Raw genomic sequence first — 27,085 nt, 5'->3', positions numbered from 1 at the left:
ATGATATAACTTTTTCCATCTCCGACATACAAAATCAAAAGCTTCTCAAAAAAGTTTCCTTGTGTAGTGATTCCCAAACTTGAGCAACAAATTTATAGACAAATTAGCGATTTTTCTGTGCATTTGATATGGCAACTCTCACATATGTTTATTTTGCACATATTGTGAATTAAATTTTCTAACAGATAAATAGCGGAAAAAATATTTGTTTATTTTGCTGTCCAAAAACGTAAAACAATAAAGTTAAAAAACACAAAATGAGTAATATTTACATACAGGAACCACCAACATCAGGCAAGGTAAAACATTTTCATTGCATTAGAAAAGTTTTGTAAAATATTTATAATTTGTAGGTTCTTCTCCAAACCACCGTGGGAGATATTGACATTGAATTATGGTCTCGTGAATGCCCCAAGGCCTGTAGAAATTTCATACAGTTGTGTATGGAAGGCTATTACAATAACACTATATTTCATCGAGTGGTAAAGGATTTCATAGTACAGGGTGGTGATCCTAATGGTGATGGCACGGGAGGTGAATCAATTTACGGTCAACCATTTAAAGATGAATTTCATTCACGTCTTCGGTATACTAGGCGTGGTCTTGTGGGAATGGCTAACTCAGATAAGGATGATAATGCTTCGCAATTCTTTTTCACCATGGCCCCAACACCAGAGCTGCAAAATAAGAATACCCTTTTCGGCAAAGTGACGGGAGATACAATTTTTAATATGCTTAAATTGGAGGAAGGACTGGTAGATCACAATGAAAGACCCATGTATCCACATAAAATAATAAAAGCTGAAATACTCAATAATCCCTTTGATGATATTGTGCCCCGAGAACTGAATAAAGAAGTGAAGAAAGAAAAGAAAAAGAAGAAGGAAAAGGGCGTCAAGTAAGTAATTAGATCTCAATATACCTATGTATAAACATTCATTAATCGTACTTATTTTTATAAAGAAATTTTGGTTTACTGTCTTTTGGCGAAGAAGCTGAAGAGGATGAAGTTGAAACAAATCAATTCGTACAAAAGAATGCTGGTAAAGCAAAATCGCTTCATGATGTAGTTGATGACCCAAAGTTAAGCAAGGAACCAATCAAAGTAAAAACTGAAAGGCCAGATGAGGAAGAATCCGAACCAGAAGATTACCATGTAATCATAAAGGAAGAACGACTGGATGAAGACGAGTCCGCTGAAAGAAAACAGCGTATTAAGGACAAACTTAAATCCAAATTAAACAAGAACTCTAAAAGTCATGTAAAACCTGCAGAAATAAAAATAGAAAGTTCTGATTCCGAAGATGATATGCTGTTGACACACGAGCAGGAAAAAAAGCAACAGAGCGAAAAAAAGAAGTATATACATATAAAACACAAAATGTTTTATATTCTTTATATAACGTTTTATAATTTTTATTTCAGAGAAGAAATTCGCCAAGAAATACAATCTTTGAAGAAACAATATCAAACAGATAAGAAAATTAAAGACGAACAGTTGGAAAAGAAAATGCAAAAGGACACCAAAAGAAAAGTAGTCGAAGGCGAAGATAATGAACTTATAAAAAGTTTTATAGAAGAAAAGCAAAAGTATGAAAAACTTAAAACGAAAATACCTAAAAAAGGCCCATCACGGGAAGATTTTACGTTAAGTCTACTTTCAAAATTCCGCTCTAAATTAGATGCTATTAAACAAAAAAGAGAAGAAGACAATGAAGAATGTGAAGAAAAAATTGATGAGTTGGAAGTAGAAAAAGAAATACAAGGCGATGATTGGCTGTGTCACACTTTGAAATTTCAAGATGATGCCCCCATATTGGCAAAAGATGCTTCAACTAAAGGTGACGACTGGTACGATGTTTACGATCCACGTAATCCCCTTAATAAGCGAAAACGTAAGGAACCTGCAGGTGGCAGTCGTTCTCATGGCTCCAAAGAAATTAAACGTGTGCGATAATTTATTTTTCAAAGATTTTTATTTAAAAAAAAACGAAATTTTTAGATAGTAAAAAATACATTAAAAGAAATGCAAAAATGATTTTGTCACAATGATGCTGTTTATGGGGAATTGAGCTTTGTTTTAATTATTTTTCTCAAAGTATTTGGTTTTTTCTTTGGGATTTGGCACAATCTAAAATGGATAAAAAAGAATATGTATTAAAAAATAAAATTACATGGTGATTGTTCAACGTACAGTATCAGCACCAGGTTTCCATCCAGCTGGACATACTTCTCCATGTGTATCGGTATATTGGAATGCTTGCACTAATCTTATAGTTTCATCGACAGATCGACCAACTGGCAAGTCATTCATGGTGATTTGACGTAAAACGCCACGTTGATCAATAATGAAGAGACCACGCAATGTATGACCCAAGTCATCCAAATAAACGCCATAATCTTTGCTAATTTTATGTGTTAAATCGGAAAGAAGAGGTATCTTAACATTGCCCAAACCACCCTCTTTGCGTGGTGTATTAATCCAGGCCAAATGAGTGAAATGCGAATCGACGCTGCAGGCAATAACTTCTGTATTAATTTCACGGAACTCTTGAATACGATCGGAGAAAGCAATAATTTCAGTTGGGCATACAAAAGTACTGAAAATATAAGTAGTAATTTATAAAGGAAGCTCGACATTGATTTTTCAGAAAAACTGTCAATTCCTGAGTTTAAACTTTTTAAAATTTTGTCGGTCTGTGTAATTAATATAAATATTTATTAATAAAGATATTAATTGCTTATTTCAGGTTTATTACCTACATTTTCCATACAAAATTACTACAATAAACCTTCAATAACTTTATTAAGCATTTATGAATATGATGGTTGATATCTTAATGTAGGAAGTATGTATAACATTAGAATATCCCTATGAATTTAAAATTATTCTCAAGCAGTTAAAGAAGTTACTTACAAATCTAATGGATAGAAGAGCAATACCACATATTTGCCAGCAAACTGTGATAAAGAAAGTTTAACAATTTCTTTGTTAACTACGGCAGTACCTTCAAATGGAGGAGCTGGTTTGGAAACTAAAACAAAATAAAATGTATGTTACTTGTGTCTCATAATTAAACTTTAAAATAATTACTTACTGACTGCTTTTGTTGTTTGCAGAGTGTGATCACCCTTGGGCGCTTCAGCTGGATATACAGAACCCCCGGCAAATGAATAACATGAGTCGGCATCGTCTGCTGTGGCTAATGTTTGTGCGCCGAGAGCCGCCAAACTCACCAACAAAATTGTGTAAGGAATATTCGAAAACATTTACTTTTTAAACTAGGAAATCTAATGGAAATAGAAATTAGACAATTATAGTTTTTACGCCCACTCTAATAATAAACACAACTAGACCAAATAAGCCACGCAGACAATTTTCAAATTATAATTAGATTTATTTTGTACGATAAGAAGTCTAAAATGTGGCACAAGTGAAAGAGTTAACACTTTCGAGTGTATGTTTACACAGTTGCTTGTATACCAAGGAACAATATATTATTTGCTCGTTATTTTATTTGTTATCAATTATTTTTTAAAGATTGCGTTGTTATCAAATATTAAAATATGTGGGAAAATTTCACTTTACACTTCAGCAGCTATTGAAATATGACTAAATTTATGATATATACATTCCTTTTCTCCGATTAACAATTTGCACAATTAAAAACAAATGGAAAATTATTAAAACTTACAATTTTTTTAATTTTTATTATAAAATTTTTATTTTTTATGTTGTTAAAATAAATAACAAAATAATTTATGCCGGTTACAATGTTGCCGACACTTTTGCCATAAAGAGAAAGTTGACAGATAAATTTGTAAGCGTTGCCACTCTAAAGTAATGTTTACCTTATTAGCTTCGTTCACAATGATATCAAGCCCTTTTTGCAAAATGATATTCGATTTTCGTTTTTTATAGAAATCGATAATTTAGTTCTATTAGCGTCATCTCTGAAAACTTCATAGCTATAGATCTAATGGTTTCAACCAAGGTATATTGAACTTACTCTACCTTGGTTTCAACTTTACAAGAAAAAAGACGGAAGAACACATTTATTTTCTGTTTATGAATTTTGTAACTGCAAGGTTTTGGTTACGTCTAAATTTTCTTATAAAATCATATATTAAATTTACACAAAAATTTTGAACAATTTGTGAGTGAAATGCCACATATCTGAGTATAATTGTAATAAATTCATATAATTATCACTATCCCATTGCCATTTATGTGCTAAAATTTATAATTTTCTAACTTTTAATGAATCAATAGTCCCAGAATTTACTTATTTATTCGATATAAGGCCAATTGTACTACCAGAATACAGATTTAAAGAATACGGCCGTTAATAAGGGGTTTGTCAATTGTGGACCTAGGTCTATAGAAAAACGCATGATTAGTTTTGAAAACAAATGTTTTTTAGAACTTAATCATACTCTTAATTTTTGAAAGATTTATTAAATGTAAACTTATTTTCTGTGTGAAGGGCATAGGAACCCATCCTAAAACATCATCATACATCAAATTTCGTTGCTATACTTATGTTTTTAAGACAGCTATGGTCATAAAATCGTTGTCTTACAGGGTCCACATATGGAGGCTAGGGTCAGATATTGCCTGATATCTGTCATACTTCCCAACATAATTTACAGGTATATATAACTGATTTCTTCAAAATTTTATAGTGATTGCTACATAAACAACACATTTATTAAAATTTTAACTATAATCCGCTTGTCGTCAACAAGCATTTTTGGAGAATTTCATCACTGTAGCTCATAACGTTGGGAACCTATCAGGTTTTCAACAAAAAGACTGACATACAGAAATCTTATAAAAAATATTTATTACACTCTTAAATTTCAGATTTTTACAAATTATATAGATATATACAAAAAAAATATTTTTTTAGACAAAAAATTTAGACGTAATCGCCTCAACATTTAAAAAAAAATTTGACAATATTGTCTAGATAATTAACCTCATTGTGTTCAAAAATTTGCATAAAACATACGTTTTAGTAAATAGTGTTTATTTAAAAAAATTTCAATAAATTTTAATTGTTTTTATAAAATATAGCAATATTTACGCAAGCGTTCCGATCCAGCATGATTGTAAATGCTACTATTAGCTGGGTTAAAATACTTGATTTCTTCCTTAATATATTTTAATTTATTTTTTAAGATATAAGATAAATAAATAAGTAAAACTATTGCTTACTTTTTAACTTTTCTACAATTTTTGCGTAAACGATATAGCTCCTGCATTACGCCCGCTTGAAACTCGTCCTTTTTATCTAGTGGCAAGTCCCTCATCAAACATAGCACTGTTTTCATGAAGGATTCATCTGTTGTCTCATTCTTTTGCTCAATCGAAACAGCTAAGCTTCTTTCAATATTCTCTAAAGTCTCACCAAATTTTTGGCAGAGGCTATCCGGAGTGTGCATAGATTTCTTTGGTGGGGTTGGAAAGCTCATTAGAGGTTCCAGCAAGCTGTCTTCACTGCAAGTAGCTTGTTCAAAGCCCGTCTCTATATCCTCATGCTTAACGTTATAATAAGTGCTATAAAATAATATTTGAAAAGAAAGAACAAAATAAATATAACTTAATGCTATACCGGCGCGGTGCGAGAAAATCCTTTAAAAATAACATGGGCTGCATAAATTTCCATTCTGCTTTGGACATTTCACTACCTGATGAATTTTCCATCTTTTTCAGCTCTTTACAAAAACGTTCTCGGAGCAATTTCCATTTGTGTTTGCAGTCTTCTCCTTTAATTCACGCGAGAATAAAAGTTAATAGTCGAACATTTTAATTTATTGCATACATACCACTTTTGCTGCATTTTTCTCCTATTTCATTCCATGACTTTTCCTTGATATTCCTATTGAAATAAAATGGATCACTTTTGTCGTAGAGGCATTTCTTTTTTTCAACATTCGCAATTAAATTAACAACAAAAACGGACTCTTGTTCCATTTTAGTTTTGGTTTATTTTCTGTGTATACTATAAATAAAACCGTACGTAATCACCGTACGGAATATGTCACCAATTTGGCACTTGTATAATCAAAATATGTATATGACAAACATTACAAATATTTTCATTAAGTACATTATATTTTGTCTCACTTTATTTTTATTGTATGTACATATGTATACGCAAAGTTGCTTAAGCTAGTTTAAGTTAACTTTAATTGGGTGGCAATATTGCAAATAAATACAAAAAATCTTAGTTTTGAAAACAAATTAATTTTCTTCAGTCTGGGTCTGGCAGTTCTTAATTTCATACAAAACATTAAATTGTTTTTAAACTAGGTTTCTTTAATTCTTGCAAAATTTAATTTTATTATCCATTTGTTAGAGTTTTAAGTTTTTTTCCTTTTATTTTTTTCTTTATTTTCTTTGTGTAGGGAATGTGCGGCAAACGTCGCAGTTTGCTTAAGCAAATAAAAGTCTGTTCGTATACTCCATAATTTGTAGCAATTTTCAATAATTGTTACTGAATTCCGAAGTAATAAATTAATAAAGTAGCGACATCTCTTGTTGTACAACAATATCTACAACAAACACATGTTTTTTGTTTTTGTAATAATTCAAGTTTGTGTAGTCTATTTGGTCCTTAACACACGAATATTAAAAAATGATGATGGGCCTCCAAAGTTTTGATATATAATTGCATATATCTTGATCACTGATAAACGGATATGGTCGATATTGGGTATCATTGAAAAGATCTTTGAAAGAGCTTTCCATTGATGTGTAAGATGATCATTAATAAGATATGATGAGATATAATTAACCCATTGAGAGCCAGGGTCAATTTTTATGATTTTTTCTTTTGACTTTTTTTAATAAAGAACCGTTATCTCTAAAATATACCGATATAACGGTACCTCACATATGGCTCTTCCTTTGATATATGTTCGAAAGCTATTAACCCATTGTGAACCAGGGTCAATTTTTATATATTTTTCATTTAATTTTTTTTTTACAAAAGTACCGTTATCTCAAAAATAAACGATGTAAGGGTACATCATCTAACTTGAAATTGTGTAGATAACATTTGGAGCTTTTTAGGATATACGTTTAAATTCTGTAAGTTATGAAGTCCAGGAGTTTTTTAAGTTAATTCTGAAATTAAGCATATCTAGGTGAAATGAATTATTAATCAAAGAAATGGGTTTCACTTTTTGATGAAATTTAACGAAATGATGAAATTGAAATGAAGGTAAAGTTTGGTGAAATGATTAAATTCAGGAAAAAAAGCAGAAATAATGTAACCAAAATATATTTGAATTGCATGTGTTAACTCTGTTTTGAACACGATGATTATAAATTTTTCGAAATTGTCGATTCGAAAGTTACAGAACACAGACACTAGCTAACTGGTTGATATAAATGGTATGGACCATATTATATATCAATCAAAAAATATTTCAAATACCAATATTGCATTAATATCCATCTCGTATAATTAATAGTCAATCTATATAAATACATTACATAAAATCCAATATTTTTTTAAATTTTAATTTTTAAACTTATCTAACTTTTGCATTTCATGAGTCTATCAAACATATAACATATGAAAGCTTATAAAGTTGTCTATAAAATTTCATGTGACATAAAGTACCTTTATATCGATTTATTATTGAGATAGCGGTACTTTTGTAAAAATTATAAAATAAAAATATATACAAATTTACCATGGCTCTCAATGGGTTAAGGATATATGTTACAATATACATCAATTGAAAGGTATTTCAGAGACCTATTCTCTGATACCCATATTAACCATATCAAATAATAAGCGCTTGAGATTTGTAATTACATTATAAAAATCGAACTTTACGAAAATATAAAATTTTAAACTTAAATAACTCCTGCATTTCATGAATTATAGCTTTCAAACATATATCAAAGGAAAGCCCCAAATGTTGTCAAAGGAAAAATCAAAAAATTCACCCTGTTTCTCAATGGGTTAATAATATTTGTCATCTAACACATCAGTATATACAATTATATCAGACCTTTGGAGTCCCATAATTACCGAACCTAAATAAAGCGGATAATTTTTTTTCCTTTGTTGAAGTCACAAGAACAAGTACTATCAAGTGGTATAAACAAAATTTTTAAAATCAGCTGGATTAGAACGCTTAATTTAAGCCAAAAATTACAATTTTGAGTACAAAAAGGAGAAAGGAAAGGGCTATAACAAACTTTAAAAAAAAAAACGGACTCATTGCAGAGGATGACACTCTTGTGTGCTTCGTGTTACCTTAAAAGGGAATATAACTTAGATGTTGCCAGCTTAATAGTAAGATCTCTCATGTATAAAAATAATTTAAAGGATAAAATTAGTAGAAAAGTATGGTACTTTAAAGATCCTGAGAGAAAAAAATAAAATTTTTCAAAAACATTTGAAATCTCTCCTTGAGCAGGAATCGAAATATTTTGTGCTCAGATGTAAAAAAAGTCTATTTATTTTATTCTGATCCGTATAGTTGTACGTTGACGTTCCAACACTGGGTTTTGTCCCCAATGTACTGTATTGTGTGTAAGCCTTACACTTACACTGTAAGGAGATTCCTACTATTGTGTCCTCAAAAACTCAATTTTTTTACATGACTCCATGTTTCTTGCTCCAAAAGGGGGTGTTATTTCATATTTTTTCTTGATATTTTCTGGTTTAAACTTGTGTATTTCTACAATTTATACTATATTTTTACAATTTGCCCATAGCCCTTACCTTGAACGTGGCGTATTTTTATAATTTTTCTGCGTCCTCGCCTACAAAGTTTGCTTCTGTTTCTTTTTGGTCTCAAAATTATAGTTTTTTAATGAAATTATATTTGGATTGTAAAAATAAGCCTTAAACTTACAATTTGTATCGATTTCAATTTGAAAATTGTCCAAAAATTGTTAAATTTTTATATTTTTGCAAACTAGCTCTATATAACAGATTAATACAAAATTTTAGTTAGTTTTTCCAACTCAATTCTTCATTGGAGTGATTTTAAGTAAAAAGAAACTTCGATAGAAGAGGTGGCTCTATTTTTCGGAACATCAATGTATATGAAATGTTTTTTCTTATTGCTTGTATGAATGGGTTGGTTTTTGCAACAAAAAATCTTAAATAGAAATATGTTTTTTCTTTAAATGTTTTGGTATTTACTATTCCATAAGAAACTTTTGGGCATTCCTGGTTTAGTGTTTGCTTAACTGATAAATTTACTGCTTAATTTAACAATTTATTCCACAAATTGTTAAATGAATAATTTAAAAGAGAATGACGAATAATTGCATCGCGTGAACGGGTTATTAAATATACTACAATCTGGCTACATACACACTTAACGAAAGCAGCTGTTTTTTCTTATTAGAAAGAATACAACAACGGGGTTTTTAACATTTTTTATGAATGTTAACATTTAACAGTTGCGTCAACAGTGAAATAAAATCAATAATGTTTTTTTTACATTATTATTAGTTCTAAAACAAAAATAATAATACTTTCCTTAAAAGGCATAAATGATTATACTTCATTAATATAGAAGAAATTAAACGTGTTCGGATCATAAGAATCAAGAAAAAGTGTAAGTTAAGATGACGTCAGTGGAGAAAAATTTGTTTTTGCTTGTGTTAACTTTCACCGTTTATATGAACGTTTGGTGAATAGTAACAATAACAATCAATGACGTAGTTTTTCATCTTTATATTATGCAGTTTCTATCTTGAATGAAATCAAAACAATTGCAGTTATGATTAATAAAACAACATTTTTTATATATAATTTTGTTGCAGATAATTTGGCAATTTATTTAGAATATTTTCAATAATCAGTCTAGACCTTTAAGAGCGGATTATTTAAGACAAAAATGTCAATGCCAATGAGTAATATAAATCAAGGAGGCTACGTTCCACCCGGCTATGCGCCTAATGCTCCTCCTGCTCCAGGAAATTATAATCCAGGCGCACCGCCACCAGGCAATTACGTGAGTACCTACTTATGCACAAATTATTCTTATTGTTCTTTTAAAAGATACAGTTGTGCAAAACGCCCCTAAAAGTTCGATTTGAATGTGTGTTTTTACCAATTGTTTATATTATATACTTAATACATATATATGTACCAAATTGTTGAAATTCTAAAAAAATACGAATAATTTATTGTGTGGATATGTGGACAACAAAAACGTATTGTGTGGTTTAAAAATATAGCGTCAGTTTAGATAAACATTAAATTTGTAGGGATTGGTTATTTTAAATAAAAAATGTTGGATGATATTAATTTGCATCATTAAAATGTATCACACTCTTTTAAATCGTTTCTAATACTTTTCGTTCGATCATTAGAACTTAAAAATCAACTTTACAAATAACCTTTACAGGTAGGTAGCTACATCTACATTTTAAATTTGTTTAATTTCAATATGATAAGGGCAAATCTATAATTTTTTGAACGACTGTAGTTCGCAGTATAATTTTTAGTTTAGATTTTGAGGTTTAATATTTGAAAATTTATTAAGTTGAAATCAAGAGAATAATCGCGATTTAAAGATTATTATAATAGCTTTTAAATGTTCTATTTAACAGCATTAACAATTTTAATTTGGGAAACATTTTTAAAAATAATCGTGGTTAAAATTCAGTTCAATTTTTTTTAAGAAAAATGCTATTTTTATTGTCACCACTGTAAGTTTATATCTTAATAATTATTTTTTGTTTTTTTTTTATTTTCAAACATATGACGTCATTTTGTAAATTACGTTTTTATTATTATCCATCTTAATTAAGTTATAACGCATATTATTTCTAATAAATTGTTATTATAGAATTTGTTATTATTAATTAACAAGAAATGCTTGTCAAATATTTATTAAAGAAATCCCTAACTTTCTCAAATAAGGTAAAATATTTTTGGTTAATGTAGCATTTACATTAACCGAATAATATTGTTTCTTTGTATTTCGATTCGAAAAAATGGCTTTCAAAACACCATGTATTTAAATTTGAAATTTTTTGCTTTCGAATCGAAGGCTCCTTTAGGTCTGGTAAAAAACATAGCGGTAAAAATTTTTTAATAATCAGTTTTTTTCACTTATGTTTTGATCATTATTTAAAGTTTTGATATTTTATGTAATTTTTTTCCCTTATTTTTAAATATAAAATCGCAGGAGCATTTAATATGGAAAGGTTAAAGTTAAGAGAATGTATTTCTAAACGTACATATCATTAAAAATAAATAGAACAAGAACAACAAAATAGTTGGGAGTGCTTATGACATATTGGAAGGAGTGCCTTTAATTTGTATTTCTTTTCGTATTCTTTTTCGTTGCATACGTTTTTTGTCAGTTTAGCATTTTCTATAGTTATGTGAAATGAATGTAGTGCAGTTGTTGCTGGGGTTGACAGCCCTTGGCCTGTAATATAGGGTCATTCCGGTACGTAGAACCGGCTGTCGGGGAATGGGAATGAATGTAAAACATAGTTGTAGTTTTTAACTTTATTAAAGTTTGATGTGATAAGATATTGAAAAATTAAAACAAATATTGGTTTAAAAAAAATGTTTACATATATTCAAAATTATCGTCGAATGGTCGATTTGGACCACCACCTGGGCCTCCAGGACCACCAGTCATTTGATTAGGATTAGGCATTCCACCGCCACCCATGGGAACACCACCTGGAACACCACCTGGACCACCGCCAACACCACCCATTTGTGGGCGAAATTGTTGACCGGGTGTCGATTGTTGCTGAAGTAAATGTCTAAGACCAGGATTATTATTCATCATGGGCCGGACCATGCGTTGTTGCATTTGTTGTGGTGGCATTTGTTGCTGCTGGGGATTATTTGGATTACCACCAGCCATCATAGGCATACGTTGGTGCTGCATCATGGTCATTTGTTGTTGTTGCATGGGATTATTGCCAACCATCTGGTCGGGTCCACCAGACATGGGTGGTCCGCCCATCATTTGTTGATTCATGGGGCCACCAGCCATTTGCATGTTCATTTGTTGCTGTGGATTGTATTGATTAAAATGCTGCTGTTGTTGTTGGTTAGGATCCTGTTGCTGCTGTTGTTGTTGGGGATTCATATTACCAGAGATTTGTCCAGCCATTGGGTTTTGTAATTGTTGCTGACCTTGCTGTTGCTGTTGCTGCTGTTGTTGTTGCATACTATTAGGTCCACCACCAGCAGTTTGTTGCATACCCATTGACTGCTTCTGTTGAATGACTTTACGCAAACGTTCCACAAACATCGATTGATTATTAGGTATAAATCCTAGGAATGCATTCTTTTCAGCTGTATATAGCAGAATCAAAACTTTAATATCACATGCCGGCATATTTGGTGGAGTTGTAAAATGTACACAGCCGGCAAATATTGTTGTCATGTTTTTGGCCAGGGCGTCTAGAGCTTCGCATGGTTGCGGTTTAAAAACTACCATTTTGGAGTCTTTGAGAAATTGTCCACCTATATTACCTACCAAATGTTTAGGCATGAGCTGCATTAGTAATTTAGGTGGCCAGTTTATAGCCTTGATTTCTGGTTCTCCGTCTTTAATGTTAGCGGTTACAGTACACTGTAGAGTACGAGGAATTTTCTGTTGGTCAGGCTTACTTTTCTCTACCCACTCCAAGGTGCCCGACCAAATTTTATCACGCATAACGGCTTGATCGGAAGATGGACCAGGATTTTGTTGGTTTGCCATCGAAGTATTCGGCTGGTTGTTGGCAACAACTGGAACTTGTTGCTGTTGAGGATTTGGTCCTCCAGGGCCTGACATATTTGAATTCATTACATTTTGTTGCTGTTGTTGTTGCTGCTGCTGTTGCTGAAGTTGTTGCATTTGTTGTTGCTGCTGTTGATTTAACATTTGCATACGTATTTGTTGTTGTTGTTGCATCATCGGATTAACGTTCTGATTAGGCGGAGCGCTAAGTTGAGATATTAAAGCAGAATTCTGTACAGGCATGCCACCTTGATTGACTGGTCCACCCATTGAAACCATAGGTCCTCCAGGTGCATTTGGCAAAAATTGAGGTCGAGCTTGCTGTTGTTGTTGATTGGGATTGAATACCCAACGGTTGCCCTGTCCTTGAAAATTCGGATTTTGCATAGGGTTTTGTCCACCAAATTGTTGCTGCTGTTGTTGTTGTTGTTGCTGCTGTTGCAATAGCTGTTGATTAAGTGCATTTCCTGGTTGCTGATTGGGATTCATGCCACCCATTTGAGAAACCTGTTGCTGTTGGAGCTGTTGCTGTTGAGGTGAAGCATGCGTATTGTCCATTGGCAAACCTGAATTTTGTTGCTGAGCACTTTTTTGCTGTTGTTGCTGCTGCTGTTGTTGTTGCTGTTGATTTGGACCACCAACAACTTGGTTCGCTTGGTTGCCCATTGCAGCTGCTGCACTATTAGGACTTTGCGGCCTTTCTTTAAGGTGGTAGCCCTTTAGCAATACCAAATGCCTAATATTTTTAGCATATTTTTTAGCCGTTAATGGCTGGTCACCATCAGCCTTCATAAAGATTTTAAATAATATTGGTATTTTACGTGGCGCAATAATAGAAAGATTTATTTTGCGTTCGTGGAAGAGTCCCGCTAATTGTTCCACTGAAAATTGTATACTTATATAGTTTTCGGCAATAATTTATCGAACCATTTAAAACTCACCTGTTTTTCCTGTATATTTCCAACATTCCATAACCGGCATTGAGTACGGGGAACTGTTACACATTAATATACAATGCTTCTGAGTTGACAAATTCCCATCCTTGTTGTAACGCGCCCGATGCTCTTTCATGTCATCGAAACAAATATGAGCTGTTGCTAAACCTTCTGCCAGATTTGCACATGATTCCATTCCACCACCTGTCAGTGGCAGACGTTCAAACAAATCCATAACTTTTTGAGGCGAAGAATATGGCCCGAATGTCGTACACATAGGCTCAAGCAAATTTGCAGTGGTACGATAGAGTACCACACAATATTGTGTAGAATATCGTTCTGATATTAGATATTCCCGATCTTCTATGGGTCCCTGACTGAAATGTTCCAATGTTGGCACTATGTAATTTGTTTTCAGTTCATTGATGTATGCACCATTGGCTGCCGAACCTTCGACCAAGAAAACCACATCTGCTAAAGACTCCATTTCCATTTTTTGTGTACAATGCAGTTCAACACAATTTAATTTGTTTGTGATATTAATTTTTTTTGTTCTATTTCATTTATTTACAAAATGTATTACTTCTGCACTTGTTTAATATTTTTGCAATTGTAGTGAAAAAAAGTTGAAAACAATTTATAATGTTGCCATATTGATTTTGTTGTGCCAATTGACAGAGTTGTATAAAAGCGAAGTAGATAACATCTGTTTTAACAGCAGAGTTTAAAGTAGCAGTATACGTTAAAGCAATAACTGCGAAATGTTTTTCAATTTCGAATATAACGGAATTTATTTAAAATAAATTTTTTTGTTTCATCAAAAAAGTTGAATATAATTTTAAACTTTTCTGATAAGTATCACAGACGATGAAATTGCTTTTTGTTTTTATTTTAAATGATAAATAAAAAATATTTTCGATACGAAAATATCTTGATAAATGAATTAAATTTTTAAACAGAAATGATTGTTTTTTAATAACAAAAAATACCAAAGTATTGTTTTAAAAGTATTAAAATACGGTCCTTGTTTATTTCTACTACATAATTGGAAAAATGCAATTGTCTATCTTACACAAATCTAAATTTACTTTTAATAAATCAGAGATAATATTTTAAACATGGAACTAATTTTGGCTTTATAATATTTTTAATAATATTGAAGATGTTTATTACATCATCAATGTCCTTAAAAGCTTAAAATTAATACGTCAGCGCCATCTTTCGGGCAAATTTAAATCTACAACAACACATCTTACGATCCCTAAAAGATATAATTAAAATTTTGTCCTATCAGGTGCTTTAGTTTTTGAGTTTATCGATAACGAATAAACATTACCCTATTATTTATTTGAGTATATAAAATATATATTTGTGCAATTCACAATTGATGTCGTATTGTTGTAGCATTGTATGTCATTAAAATATTTCAAAACACAAATCAATAAAGGACAAAATTCCACATACTACGATACAACCTTAAAACACTAATTGAGAATTGTGCAATTGTAATATTTGCATTTATTTGTCGTTGGTTGTATAATAACAATTAAATTTAACAATGTTTAAATAATAATATCACCTTAATTTTATCTACACACTCATATTTGAAGTAAAAGCATTTAAATGATTAATACCATGTAAACGTTAAAGTTAACAACATTAAATAAAATTTTTTTAATAAATTATTTTCTTTTACAACAATCATATTAAGTACAGAAAAACATTCTAAATTTTTATTAATTAATTTTTTTCTTTTAAATATAAAAGGGATTTGTACCTGGACAACAGCCGCAAGGTTACGCACCTGTACCTCAAATGCCTTACGGTGAAGTGCCATTTGGTGGTGGAACACAACCACCATATGCAGGACAACCTGCTTACGGTGGGGCACCACCACAACAAATGCCCTATGGTGGAGGACCACCACAGCAGTATAATGGAGGTGGTGGTTTTCAGCCTGGATATGGTGCACCACAAGCTCCAATTGTAACTCAACCAGGTCAACCTATGCCACCAGGTCAACCAATGGGACCACCCGGTAAGTTGAAATGCAACTTTCCTTTTGGATATCTCATCCTAACAATCGATCTTGTTCTATATGAAAATTATTTATAAAAAATATTTTTAAATTTTTCTTCTATTCGCCATATACATACATACATACGTACATATTTATATTTACCTTGTATTTTAAATCTTCGCACTTGAATGAGGTTGTTTTTAGTTTTGCAGCTTTGAAAGAATTTGCTTATGTACATTACATACATTCTTGTGTTCGATTAGGAATGAAGAGTTCGTTTGTATGTATGTATATATGTATAGTATACGATGTTAATTAATACTGATAATTATTTTAATGTTCTTCATTTCTTGTGTTCATATTTTAATTATTGCTGTTTTATAGCTGTGATGAATAAGAGTCAATAAACTTTGTATGCAGTTCATTTATGTTACGTCTGTTTTAAATACATACATCTTCATTCAGACATGTTTACAATATTTTAATATGTTTTTTCATTTCTTGAAACAGATAATAATATTGTTTTTGCTAATGAAATAAGATTATTTCATGACCTAAAATTTCTGGACCTGAAAAAAATATTTGATTTACAACTTAAATGAAACTTGATTCACAGAAAAAAATATTTAAATAAACGCATAATAATTAATCAAGGTTTATGATTTTTACTTAATTTTACACTCAATGACCCAAATATCATTTAATACTTTCATGTACAAAACTAAATCGCTGATCTTTTTATGGATATGACTTTACCACACATTTTATTTTAACTTATGTATATCAATAATTTTTGATAAAAATGTAAAAATGTTTTCAAAGGATATCACAGGATATCCTTCCTTTTAAGTCTGTCGGTACATCACATTAAACATAATAAAGTATTTTTCTTTGGAAATTGCTGTTAAGTGTAGCTGTGAACTCAAAATAACGCTCTATCTTAATCGAGAAAAATTTAAAAAAATCTTGGGATACCGTAAAAGATTTAACTTTAACTTATAGGTACAAAATTATTAAAGAGAGAGTAAAAAGCCCTCTCAAGACTTTACATAATCCCAGCAAAAAAAGACGTGCAAAAGAAGTAGTATATGCATGGGTTTAACTGATAATGAACTGGTTCATATTTAGGGAAAACATGCATGATTTTAACAATAGCGTGTCATTGGCGATCATGGGTTCATTTTTGGAATAATAGCATATCATTAACATGAGTGCTTATAACTATTGAATATTCGATGATTCTCGATGATGCATTAATATCCGTTAAGCATTCAGCCAACTTGGCATTTTCTTCTCTTATTAATCAAGATGTTAAAATGGACTTAATATTACTAATTTTAACAAATATTAGATACAAAAATCGAATAAAATTAATGGTATTTTTAATATTTATTATATGAAATGCACGATTCTTTTGAATCCTAAGAGAATACCAAATTATAGTGAATTTTACAATTCCTATAACAGAATTTGACATATGTAAGTGAATTGGGTGCAATTTTTCATGACTTCACTTATGACAAATCTATAAGAATTTTGGCATGTATTTAAAATGCATTAACAAGAATATGTACAAAATAAATCATGAATATATCCCTTCTTCTTGGACAACTTCAAAATTTTTTTGCTGGGATGGCGTATACTACCGATATTTGTTAATATGGTTTGATATCAGACATATTCCACAACATAATTTAGAGATATTTGGAATCGTGAACCAATGTTGACCATTTTAAATACCAAACAAGATTTGTGGTCAGAATAATTTGGAGAATTTTAGCACTATATTTACTCCCGTGCGGAATGTATCTTGTTTTCAACAGACAAATTGACACCGACAAAATTTTATAAGGACCCAGAAATTCATGCATAAATTTTGTCCCAAAAAAGGATTTTGTATTTAAAACGTATTTTCATTGGCTTTAATAAACCGCATATATCGAGGGTTACCTGTATTTGTTTCTAGTTTCTCTGAGTAAATACTTACAACATAGTGTTAAACTTAAAGATAAGATTTAAGGAAAATTAACTTATTTTTATTTTGTGTAACATACATTTTTGAATAATAATATACCTGGGCTTATGATAATTATCATTTTTTTGATCACATACATACACCCCCTAAATCTTAAGATACATTTATTTTTTTTAATACATATTATTTGCTTTCCTAGATAAACACATACATTAGTATAAAATGTTTATTCATTGTTATATATAAATCTTGATGCATTTCATTAGTTATTTCCTACATACGATGGCGGTAATATATAGTAGTCGACGTCTTATCACTTGTTCTTTAAATTAAACAATAAAATACTGGCAAAGATAGAACTTTTTTCCATTGCTGCCAGTTATAAACAGAATTTTAAAAAATCATTAACAGTCACACAGTGAACCTTACTTGAATACTACAGCGGCGGTGGTGGTAGTTTAAATGTTGAAACATTTTTATATAAAAAATAAACAATTAAAATAAATTCAATTAAATTATGACAGTAATTAGTGATTTTAAATCAACTCTAGAATTAACTTCAAACGCCCACAATAATACTGATGCTACACATCATACAAATGATGATAACGATAGATATCATTCAAATAATAGTGAAACCAATAATGGTTCTAAAGTTTTACGTATCGTCTGGCATGCTTTGTATGAAAAATATGAACATTTTCGCAAACAAACAAAATTATTTAAAAACCTAGTTTATCGTGAAGGCAATAAACCATTGGCGAAAAAGTTTCGTCATTCTTTGCGTTTGAATAAATCGGCGAAAAAGAAAGGTTACAAATATTTTCTTAGCGATGAAGATCAAAGGTAAATTTTGGTATTATTTTTGCTGTTTAGTTTTTTAATACGTTAAGCTACGTTCACATGGCAGAGTACTCCATTCTGGAGTGAATTGAAAAGAGAAAGTCATATTTAAAATATTGTTGATAAAAAGAAACAGAACGACAATTTGCGGAAATTTGTAACCGATTATGGCCAATAGGGTAGGTTTAATATTTAAGGTAATCTATTCCACATAGGCTCTAATATATTATCAAATAAGTATATGACGTATTTAACTGCTAAGAATCGAATAAATAATTAAAGTTTTTAGAATTTGATGTTTTCTTATTAATCTCAAAGAAAAGTATACAGAAATTATCATTTTTCCTGTGAAGTTTTTGAAATAAACTTTATCTTGCTTTCAAGTGATTAGATTAATATTTATTTATATTTAAAAAATTCACGCTTTAAAAGCGTTATTACTGTTGTCCATAAATCATATGACGATATTTTTCTAATACTGTTTTTAAAGTGATTCCATCTAAAGATAATATGTTCAATGTCATTTTTTTTTTTTTTTTGTAAAATTTATCAAATTTCTAAAGGAAAAGTTATACACATTTTATGCATTTTCTAACATTGAACAAAGTCAGGATAAGGTACATGATTTTTTAAAAATTATAAAAATTTAAACGTATCTAATTGATTTACACAATATTAATTACAACTATAAACAATTTACATAAATATTTTTTTTTTTGACATTTAGTTTTTGACTTTGAAATTTTTACCCTTTTGTTACTCAATTAAGCATAATTGTAATATTTCGACACACATGTCGCCGCTAAACTGTAGAAACGTGCCATGTGTATTAGACCTGCCCTTGGAATTAGTTTTATTTTAAGTGATACTAATATGGTTGTTTAGTATATAACAAATTATATTAGAAATGCCACTGTATCTAAAAAAGACGCATCTAACATCGATATCTTAAAAATTTTTATTTTTTTCATTAGTTACCCAGCAAAAAAAGCGTGGAAAAAGATGCAGTATTTTCATCAGAACTAGTAGCCCGAAGTGCTTCAAATTCGGGTGAAAACCCTATGAATTTTACATTAGCATGTCATTGGAGGAATGTTGTTCATTTTTGGCAATTCTGTACTACATCTAATCTTAGTATCCGATATTTGGATGTCAAAAATAAAACACAATCTTATGTAAATTTCAATGAATTTTCACCAAACCTTGATGTACTTCAGATATGTTATTTGTAATGACTTTTCTACATCTATTTTCTTACTTTTATCTGTGTTTTCATTTGTAAGGAAATATCTGGGTTATAAAAGTGAAAAGTATGTAATCGCATTTTTAGATGTGATTAAGATGTAATTTTTAAAGTATGACATCAATTATTTTTTGTTGGATTATTTAGTTTAAAAGAAGGATGTGTGTTAAATCGGATCAGAAGAAAAAAACCTAGGCTGCTATCGGACTGTTATGTGCTTCTTTACCAGAGTCTCTGAAAGGGATTCAAACACATGATCTCCGAACTGCTTTACTAGAACACAACCTTCATTAAGTTAGGTATGACGAAAGAGGTGCAAATCCATTCGTTTGCAATCGAAGTCCATTTTTCATTAAGGATTCAATAATTGAGAATAATTAAGAAAGAAGATTTGAAACTATACTGAGGTTCAAGGAAAACAATATGATTGCTAGAATAAATGAATTCAGGTACCGAAATAAGTAAATAATGATTTTAAGGTTAGAAACGGCTAATTTCGAGAAAAAGGGTTTTAAAGTTTGCAATAAAAAATAGTTCTTAAACCGAAATTAAAATGGATAAATTTATACCATTCAGAATATAACAGATTTTCAAGGTCAAGACTAATACTCATAGATATAAATATATAAATTTCCACAACAACACGTTAAAGTCTACGAAACAGAAACTTAATTAAGTGGACAAATATTTGACATTGTGTATATAAATGAACATACAAATTGAGATGTATTCTAATATCACCTACACAAATTTGATTTCTTAAATTGCTCTTTTTATATGTACACAGAAGTATTTTTTTTGTTTTTCAATGATATTAACAAGAAATTATAAATTTATTGTTATTTTTTTTCTTTCAGGCGACTGGATGAGTATACCGCCCGGCATTCCGAATTGTCCGCGCGGTTTGGAATACCTTACTAGTATAGATCAACTGTTAGTTAAGCAAAAAGTCGAATTATTAGAAGCTTTTACCGGTTTCGAGACAAACAATAAATTCTCCATTAAAAATGCTCTCGGTCAAAAGGTCTATTATGCCGTCGAAGATAATGATTGCTGTACCCGAAACATGTGTGGTCCGGCACGTCCATTTGATATGAAAATTTTTGATAATTTCCGCAATGAAGTTATACACGTACATCGACCATTGGCCTGTTCAAGTTGTTTGTTTCCATGCTGTTTACAATCAATGGAGGTTTCCGCACCACCCGGCAACGTTGTCGGTACCATCGAACAGGAATGGAGTCTCTGTGCACCAGCATTTAGAATTAAAAATCATATTGGTGATACTGTTTTACGTATTGAAGGTCCTTTCTGTACATTTTCTATGTGTGGTGATGTGGAATTTAATGTAAGAGATTTTTTAAATAAGTTTATTTTATTGTTAAATATGTTTATAATTTCAATTTAGATTCTTTCCTTGACTGGTGAAAATATTGGCAAAATTTCCAAACAATGGTCTGGATTGGCACGAGAAATATTTACTGATGCCGATTTCTTTGGTATAACTTTCCCCTTGGATTTGGATGTGCGTATGAAAGCTGTGCTTTTAGGTGCAACATTCCTTATTGTAAGTAAAATATTTACTAGATTTTGTAATATTTCTTTTGAATTTGTTTATTATTTTGATAAACGATAAATATTTTCTATAACAAAACAAAAAACTGAAATATTTGCAATATTTGTATACCCCATAATAGGAAGGGTATTATGCGTTCGTGCCAATGTTAATAATATTGGTCCTCTATCCACCTACTAACGATCGATCTAAAAATAATTAAGCCTTGTCTGTCTTTCCGTTTGGCTGTCTGGCGATGGTCGCAACTGTCCAGATAAATTAAAGAAATTTGACACATACGTCTTTCTTGGTCTAAAAACAAAAGATATTTCCGATTTATCACATGGTTCCTATACAACCCGGCCTTATGACAGCATAATAAAGCCATAATAAAATTATGTTAAATTTTCTATAAAAATTCACAAATTATTTATCGTCACACATAGTATAATTTACAAATAGAACTTTTTGATAAAAAAAGGAATTTCATATTTAAAAAAAATTATATAATATAGAAAATTAACTATTAATATTTCTTTAAATTTCTTAATATTATTTAAAATAAATACAGCGTATGAACAAAGTATTTTTACAACAAAGAAAAATTAAACACAAAATAGTTCACTTATAGTGAGTATATAAATTAAGCATAAGATATTCCCCAATAATAGTATTTTGAGTATTGCTAAAATGTGTTGTAAGAATAGATTGATCCCCAGTATCCAAGTATTTTAATACTTTCTATGTTTTTTTATTTTCTATAAATAATTATTTTATTTTTTTTATAAAATTACAGGATGCCATGTTCTTTGAAAAATCCGCTAATATTGAAAGTGATCGTCCCGGAATGCTGTAGACAGTTTAAATTTTAAACTTTAAAACCATAAATATTATTTCTTTTTATTATTTTCTTATTAATTTTTATTTTAATTAACTTTCATGCATATACATACATACTATCTACATACATGATTATGTATAATTTATTTATATTTTTATTTTTTTGTATTTAAAAGTATTTTTTATCAAATGAAATATAACTACAGTCAACACCAAATTGTTTTCTATTCTATTGTTGCTTTAAATAAATAAACTCAGGATATTATTTGTTTATAATATTGATTGATAAACTATAAAATGAAGTTATTTCTTGTACGAATATGAATATATATGTATATATAATTCAATTAAATAGCTTTTAAATCGCCTGTTTATTTTATTAAAATATTTGTAAAATTTTTGAATCTTGTGCTATATAATATATAAAAATTTGATTTTTAATAAAATTATTTGAAATTTAAAATTATTAAATTTATTATTAAAATTATTTGAAATTGAAATTTATTGGGAAAGGTTTCCTGATGAGCTGGCTTAAGCAACCGGCGAAATGCGCATAGGAACTAGCTTCCCCACCATCAATACATTACAGTGAATTTATTTAAAAATTGGGGTTGAAAGCACGATAAGAAACTCTTTAACTTATTTGAAAAAATAATAAAAATCCCGAAATCAATTTTTAAATTAAATTTGCAAGTGCCCGTGCATTTAAAACTGAATACCCTATTCTGTTGTTTTTAAAAAAATAACAAAATAGAAGTTGTTTATTTTGTTTTTATTTTTTCCCTTACAGCTGCATTTAGAGTTGGAAAACAACCAGCCAAGTGTAGAAAGAAATGTAAGAAAAAATAAACTCACTGTTATTGTTGGTGTTTTGTCAAAACTTTAATGTTTTGTGAAAGATGCGTTTTGAATTCTTATTGAGTTTAAAATAATTCTTTCATAAGACATTTCTAGTTTTCCTAAAATATTGGGAAAGGTTTCCTGATGAGCTGGCTTAAGCAACCGGCGAAATGCGCATAGGAACTAGCTTCCCCACCATCAATACATTACAGTGAATTTATTTAAAAATTGGGGTTGAAAGCACGATAAGAAACTCTTTAACTTATTTGAAAAAATAATAAAAATCCCGAAATCAATTTTTAAAATAAAATCTTTAAATTTTTCTTACATTTACATTTCAGTGGAAAATTTTTGGGTCTGATTTAGCGATTGACTTTAACATATATATGTATCAATAGTAAATGTTTTTTGGGGATAGCATTTTATATTTCAAATTTTAATAATAGTACATATTAAGAGTAACCTATCAGTAAATATAAAATCCCATTAATCAGTGGCGAAAACAAATTAATGAGCCTTTCGGCAGTAATCGGTGCCGAAAACGTATGTATATAGCTGTATGTAGTTCCTTGATATAAAAAAATTATCATCCATAATGCTGAAAACTACTCTACTCTCCTGCAGACATTATTGGAGTATATGATGGGCATGATCCACGTTCACATTGATCCTACACTGGTCTTAAAACTATTCCCTTTCAAACATTATTGTTAGGGTTCTATAAATCGACTTTCGAATAATCGAACAATAGAATTTTTGTCGGAAAAAGTCGAAAAGTCGAAGTCGACTATTTTGTTCCAAAAATGTCGATAACTCGACTATCGTCTATGAAAAAAGTCGAAAAGTCGACTTTGTAAATAAAAGTCGAAAAGTCGAAAAAAATCGAAAATTCAAAAAAAGTCGAAAAGTCTAAAGAAGTCGGAAAAAGTCGAAAAAAGTCGAAATAACTCGGAAAAAGTCGAAAAAAATCGGAAAAAGTCGAAAATAGTCGGAAAAAGTCGAAAAGTCGACTATTTATAAAATATTAAAAGTCGAAAAATCGACTTTTAATTAAATGAAAAAAGTCGAAAAATCGACTTTTAACTAAATGCAAAAAGTCGAAAGTTTACTTTTCATAAAATGCAAAAAGTCGACTTTTCGTTTCAGCTATAGAACCCTAATTATTGTTTTCCAAGATAACCGCAATGTTAGATTCGGCGTGATTTTTCATATGAATATTTCGATTAGTTTTGGATCAGTCTCATTTCTTGGGGAAGTATTGGTTTTTCATATGTGTGGAGTAGTCTGAATTTTTAGAGGATTTAATTTATATTATTTCAATGTTAATTTTAGTACATATTTTCTCCACTAAAAAAAGTGGCGTAATAAATATTTTAAACTAAACAAAAACAAAATGTTTTTGAGTTGACAATCAAATGTCAATTAAAAAAACAGATTAGTTAATCTAAAAATAAATTTTATGTTTTTGAATACAAGATTGAACTTTGAAGTGTTTTCATACATAACAAAAGAAGATGTAATATGAAAATTAATGAAAACTTAATTTTAAAACAAAAAAATATATAGTGAAGTGCCCATAACGTACATTTAACTTCCGTATTAATAATGATATTTATCGCTTATTTCAGGTTCATTACGCACATTTTCCATACAAAATTCCTACAATAAACCATCAATAACTTTATTAAGTATTTATGCTTATGGGTGTTAATGTTTAATTTTATAAAAATCTATTAATTTTTTGTATCAGCTGTTTACACTTTTGGATTTTATTAAAAAAAACTAATGATTTTCTCTTAAACCATCTCCATTGAGCGCTTAAACTAGCAAATAAAAATAAACTAATTGAGTATTTAAAAACAAATTTCGAGGATAAATTTTAATTTAATCCCTAATCCTTCACCTAATGATTGGCCCTTAAAGTTTAACCCCCATATTCATATGTATGTGATTAATAAATTTTTGTTGATTTTGATTTATTGTATGAATTTTGTATGGAAAATGTAATAAACCTAAAATAGGCGATTAATATCTTTATGAATACGGGGGTAAATTTTTAACAGTTATATTAAAATACAGTGTACACTTAACTAATTAATTGTATCATGATACATAGATTTTAAAATAGATTTCAAAAAATGAAGAAAACTGCTCTACCTTACTTATTATAATCTACTGCCTTACCTTATAAAGTGCTTTATACAATCAGCTGAGAGAAATGTAAAAACATATAACAGTGATGGGAAAGTAAATATACTTACAAAAAGACGCCAATTGGTACATCATTTGTATAATACTAATATGTAAATGCAAGTCATTTTTGAATTATTTTTTAAAAAATTTTCTTTATTTCACAACGCTGTAGAAGTATTTCAAAGTGATACATATTAAAAATCTGCTGAAATCACATGTATAAATTATGAAGTAAAAAATACCGTTTTATAAAATTCAAGTGTACTATTTATTAATTATAAGGCATGTGCCATCTCTGATAGTTTGTTTACATTTTTTACGGTATCCAAACGCAAGTTGAAAGTTCCAATAATGGATCCAATAAACAAGTCTTTTTTGTGTGTTTTCTTCATCTGTGCTCTTTAGTTCTTTATTTTAGGTGAAACGTGATGAATGCTCTCCTACAATAAATATTTCGGAAATTAGATAAGATACAAATAAAATATTTTCAAAAAACAATAAATAGAAAAGAAAATATAAATAAAATATTGCACTTAAATACAAACATACAACAAATAACACCAGTGTCTGTCTTCTATTCCATAAAATTGTTTTATTTATTTGACACCAAATACAAAAACAACAAAAACATTTACAAAAGTACAAAAGTCATTTTAAACAAAAAAAAAAAAAAAAAAATCAAAGAAAGTTTTAATAAAATTATTATTTATTAAACACTGAAATATAATAAGCAGAAAGTGGATAAAATATAATTTAAAAAATGTTGCTAATTTCCACAATAGTTTACTATTTAGTGTCATTCTACAAAATGTTGAAGAAATTTCTGTAAGTAAACAATTTCATTTATTTTTTTTTATTTCCAGATAAAAGTGTGTATGTACTTTAGTTATTTGTTAGTATGTATAATGTTTTCCTATAGACATACATTTTTTAAATTGTATAATAAATACTAGTATATATAATGTGTGTGAGTTCTTTATATATTTTTTTTGTTCGTCTCCAAGAACTTTCCAATTCTGTATATTAGTGTGTATTTTATTTAAATACAAATATTTATACCAGGCATGGAAAATTCAGTACTATTGTAATTTGGTCCGTACTTTTTGTGATTTAAATTTCAGCATGACATATTATGTATTTTATATACATTATAAACTTTTGCTAAATATTTCATAAACTGGTCATAACGTTAGTCCATAAAGCTATCAATAGGCAAAAAACAGCATTTTACTATTTTTGAATAGGTTTCAAATACGGATTTCAAAAATAAAATCTGTTATAGGTATAAAGAAGGTGTTTATATGTTTCTCATCTGACGTTGAACTAAATTTTATGAACACATGTATTTTAATATTATTATGAAAAATAAATCATGTGGTCGGCCACAACCGACTATACTTTCTTACTTGTTAAGTTGACACACACCATAATATTCAGTAAAATGACATGCCAAATTTTTCAAATAAAGTTTAAAATATTATAGTGTATATTAAACTTACTGAAAATATGGATGGAAAATTAAAAGTCGTTCTAATATTTTTTGAAAAATTGGATTTTTTCGTTTATTAATTTTTTGTTATTTCAACGAATAGAAAATAGAGATTTTTCATAAAGAAACTTTTATGTTGAATTTTACCTTAATTCCAAAGTATTTAAGTAATTTATTGACAAAAAAAAACAAAATTTTCTAAGCGAGGCTTTATATAGGTCAAATATGGGCCGATCCTTGGTAAATTTTTAAATAACAATTAGTTTTGATGAGTTTCATTTCGATACAAATGGTTGCAAGTCAATTTTAGACGTTTAAGACATTTTTTGAAAAGGGGTTTGTATGGCGGCTAGGGTCAAATAAGGCCCAATCATTATGAAAATCTGCAGTGTGATTTATACTTAT

The 27,085-nt window shown here is 29.5% G+C and overlaps 6 protein-coding genes and 1 long non-coding RNA gene across 10 annotated transcripts in view; 3 read left to right on the top strand and 4 right to left on the bottom strand.

The window, feature by feature from the left end:
- The first annotated feature begins 140 nt into the window (after window positions 1-140).
- LOC111674868 (spliceosome-associated protein CWC27 homolog) lies at window positions 141-2,036 on the top strand. Its single transcript, XM_023435544.2, has 4 exons — window positions 141-299; window positions 354-898; window positions 964-1,359; window positions 1,426-2,036. The coding sequence occupies exons 1-4, from the start codon at window positions 258-260 to the stop codon at window positions 1,955-1,957; spliced, it is 1,515 nt and encodes a 504-aa protein (XP_023291312.2). The 5' UTR covers window positions 141-257; the 3' UTR covers window positions 1,958-2,036.
- LOC111674871 (peroxiredoxin-2) lies at window positions 1,958-3,270 on the bottom strand. The gene is made up of 4 exons (XM_023435547.2): window positions 3,099-3,270; window positions 2,918-3,035; window positions 2,195-2,600; window positions 1,958-2,131 (listed from the first exon to the last, which is right to left on the bottom strand). Exons 1-4 carry the CDS (start codon window positions 3,268-3,270, stop codon window positions 2,081-2,083), a joined length of 747 nt encoding a protein of 248 aa, XP_023291315.2. The 3' UTR covers window positions 1,958-2,080.
- Window positions 3,114-6,428, bottom strand: LOC111674875. Of its 2 annotated transcripts, none has more exons than XM_046953233.1 (4): window positions 5,833-6,423; window positions 5,619-5,772; window positions 5,222-5,563; window positions 3,114-3,291 (listed from the first exon to the last, which is right to left on the bottom strand). In XM_046953233.1, exons 1-4 carry the CDS (start codon window positions 5,978-5,980, stop codon window positions 3,234-3,236), a joined length of 702 nt encoding a protein of 233 aa, XP_046809189.1. In that variant the 5' UTR covers window positions 5,981-6,423; the 3' UTR covers window positions 3,114-3,233. The 2 variants fall into 2 exon arrangements, with proteins under 2 accessions (XP_046809189.1, XP_046809188.1); XM_046953232.1 differs by lacking the exon at window positions 3,114-3,291 and adding an exon at window positions 4,937-5,157 and having other exon boundaries at window positions 5,833-6,428.
- A 3,017-nt stretch (window positions 6,429-9,445) lies between these two features.
- On the top strand, window positions 9,446-22,375 carry LOC111674870 (phospholipid scramblase 1-like). 2 transcript variants are annotated; one of them, XM_023435545.2, is made up of 6 exons: window positions 9,446-9,600; window positions 9,809-9,999; window positions 15,450-15,720; window positions 20,621-21,111; window positions 21,172-21,330; window positions 22,115-22,375. In XM_023435545.2, exons 2-6 carry the CDS (start codon window positions 9,883-9,885, stop codon window positions 22,172-22,174), a joined length of 1,098 nt encoding a protein of 365 aa, XP_023291313.2. In that variant the 5' UTR covers window positions 9,446-9,600; window positions 9,809-9,882; the 3' UTR covers window positions 22,175-22,375. The 2 variants fall into 2 exon arrangements, with proteins under 2 accessions (XP_023291313.2, XP_023291314.1); XM_023435546.2 differs by lacking the exons at window positions 9,446-9,600; window positions 9,809-9,999; window positions 15,450-15,720 and adding an exon at window positions 18,360-18,523.
- Window positions 11,496-14,414, bottom strand: LOC111674867 (mediator of RNA polymerase II transcription subunit 25). The gene is made up of 2 exons (XM_023435543.2): window positions 13,689-14,414; window positions 11,496-13,628 (listed from the first exon to the last, which is right to left on the bottom strand). The coding sequence occupies exons 1-2, from the start codon at window positions 14,173-14,175 to the stop codon at window positions 11,575-11,577; spliced, it is 2,541 nt and encodes an 846-aa protein (XP_023291311.2). The 5' UTR covers window positions 14,176-14,414; the 3' UTR covers window positions 11,496-11,574.
- A 2,948-nt stretch (window positions 22,376-25,323) lies between the features above and the next one.
- LOC124420042 lies at window positions 25,324-25,870 on the bottom strand. Of its 2 annotated transcripts, none has more exons than XR_006940991.1 (2): window positions 25,737-25,870; window positions 25,324-25,631 (listed from the first exon to the last, which is right to left on the bottom strand). It is a non-coding gene; the product is annotated as an uncharacterized LOC124420042 (long non-coding RNA). The 2 variants fall into 2 exon arrangements; XR_006940992.1 differs by having other exon boundaries at window positions 25,733-25,868.
- A 14-nt stretch (window positions 25,871-25,884) lies between these two features.
- The window catches only part of LOC111674873 (nocturnin), a 36,850-nt gene continuing 35,649 nt past the window's right edge, over window positions 25,885-27,085 (top strand). Inside the window, exon 1 of the mRNA XM_023435552.2 lies at window positions 25,885-26,016. Within this exon, the coding sequence (XP_023291320.2) occupies window positions 25,952-26,016 (65 nt within the window). The 5' untranslated portion in view covers window positions 25,885-25,951. The remainder of the gene's footprint in view (window positions 26,017-27,085) is intronic.

This window comes from Lucilia cuprina, chromosome 5, assembly GCF_022045245.1.
Source record: "Lucilia cuprina isolate Lc7/37 chromosome 5, ASM2204524v1, whole genome shotgun sequence".
Taxonomy (NCBI): Eukaryota; Metazoa; Arthropoda; class Insecta; order Diptera; family Calliphoridae; genus Lucilia; species Lucilia cuprina.
The sequence above is the reverse complement of the archived record's forward strand: the minus strand, read 5'-3'. Positions and strand labels throughout refer to the sequence as shown.

Coding starts and splice junctions, on each gene's coding strand:
- LOC111674875 (XM_046953232.1), bottom strand. CDS start 5,980: ATGGAACAAGAGTCCGTTTTTGTTGTTAATTTAATTGCGAATGTTGAA. Junction 5,773..5,832: donor AGAAAAATGCAGCAAAAGTG/GTATGTATGCAA, acceptor CGTGAATTAAAG/GAGAAGACTGCAAACACAAA. Junction 5,158..5,221: donor AATTGTAGAAAAGTTAAAAA/GTAAGCAATAGT, acceptor AAATATATTAAG/GAAGAAATCAAGTATTTTAA.
- LOC111674870 (XM_023435545.2), top strand. CDS start 9,883: ATGTCAATGCCAATGAGTAATATAAATCAAGGAGGCTACGTTCCACCC. Junction 15,721..20,620: donor TCAACCAATGGGACCACCCG/GTAAGTTGAAAT, acceptor TTTTTCTTTCAG/GCGACTGGATGAGTATACCG. Junction 21,331..22,114: donor TAGGTGCAACATTCCTTATT/GTAAGTAAAATA, acceptor ATAAAATTACAG/GATGCCATGTTCTTTGAAAA.
- LOC111674871 (XM_023435547.2), bottom strand. CDS start 3,270: ATGTTTTCGAATATTCCTTACACAATTTTGTTGGTGAGTTTGGCGGCT. Junction 2,601..2,917: donor CTCTTCTATCCATTAGATTT/GTAAGTAACTTC, acceptor TTATATTTTCAG/TACTTTTGTATGCCCAACTG. Junction 2,132..2,194: donor GGAAACCTGGTGCTGATACT/GTACGTTGAACA, acceptor TATCCATTTTAG/ATTGTGCCAAATCCCAAAGA.
- LOC111674867 (XM_023435543.2), bottom strand. CDS start 14,175: ATGGAAATGGAGTCTTTAGCAGATGTGGTTTTCTTGGTCGAAGGTTCG. Junction 13,629..13,688: donor GAAATATACAGGAAAAACAG/GTGAGTTTTAAA, acceptor TACAATTTTCAG/TGGAACAATTAGCGGGACTC.
- LOC111674868 (XM_023435544.2), top strand. CDS start 258: ATGAGTAATATTTACATACAGGAACCACCAACATCAGGCAAG. Junction 300..353: donor AACCACCAACATCAGGCAAG/GTAAAACATTTT, acceptor TATAATTTGTAG/GTTCTTCTCCAAACCACCGT. Junction 1,360..1,425: donor CAACAGAGCGAAAAAAAGAA/GTATATACATAT, acceptor TTTTTATTTCAG/AGAAGAAATTCGCCAAGAAA.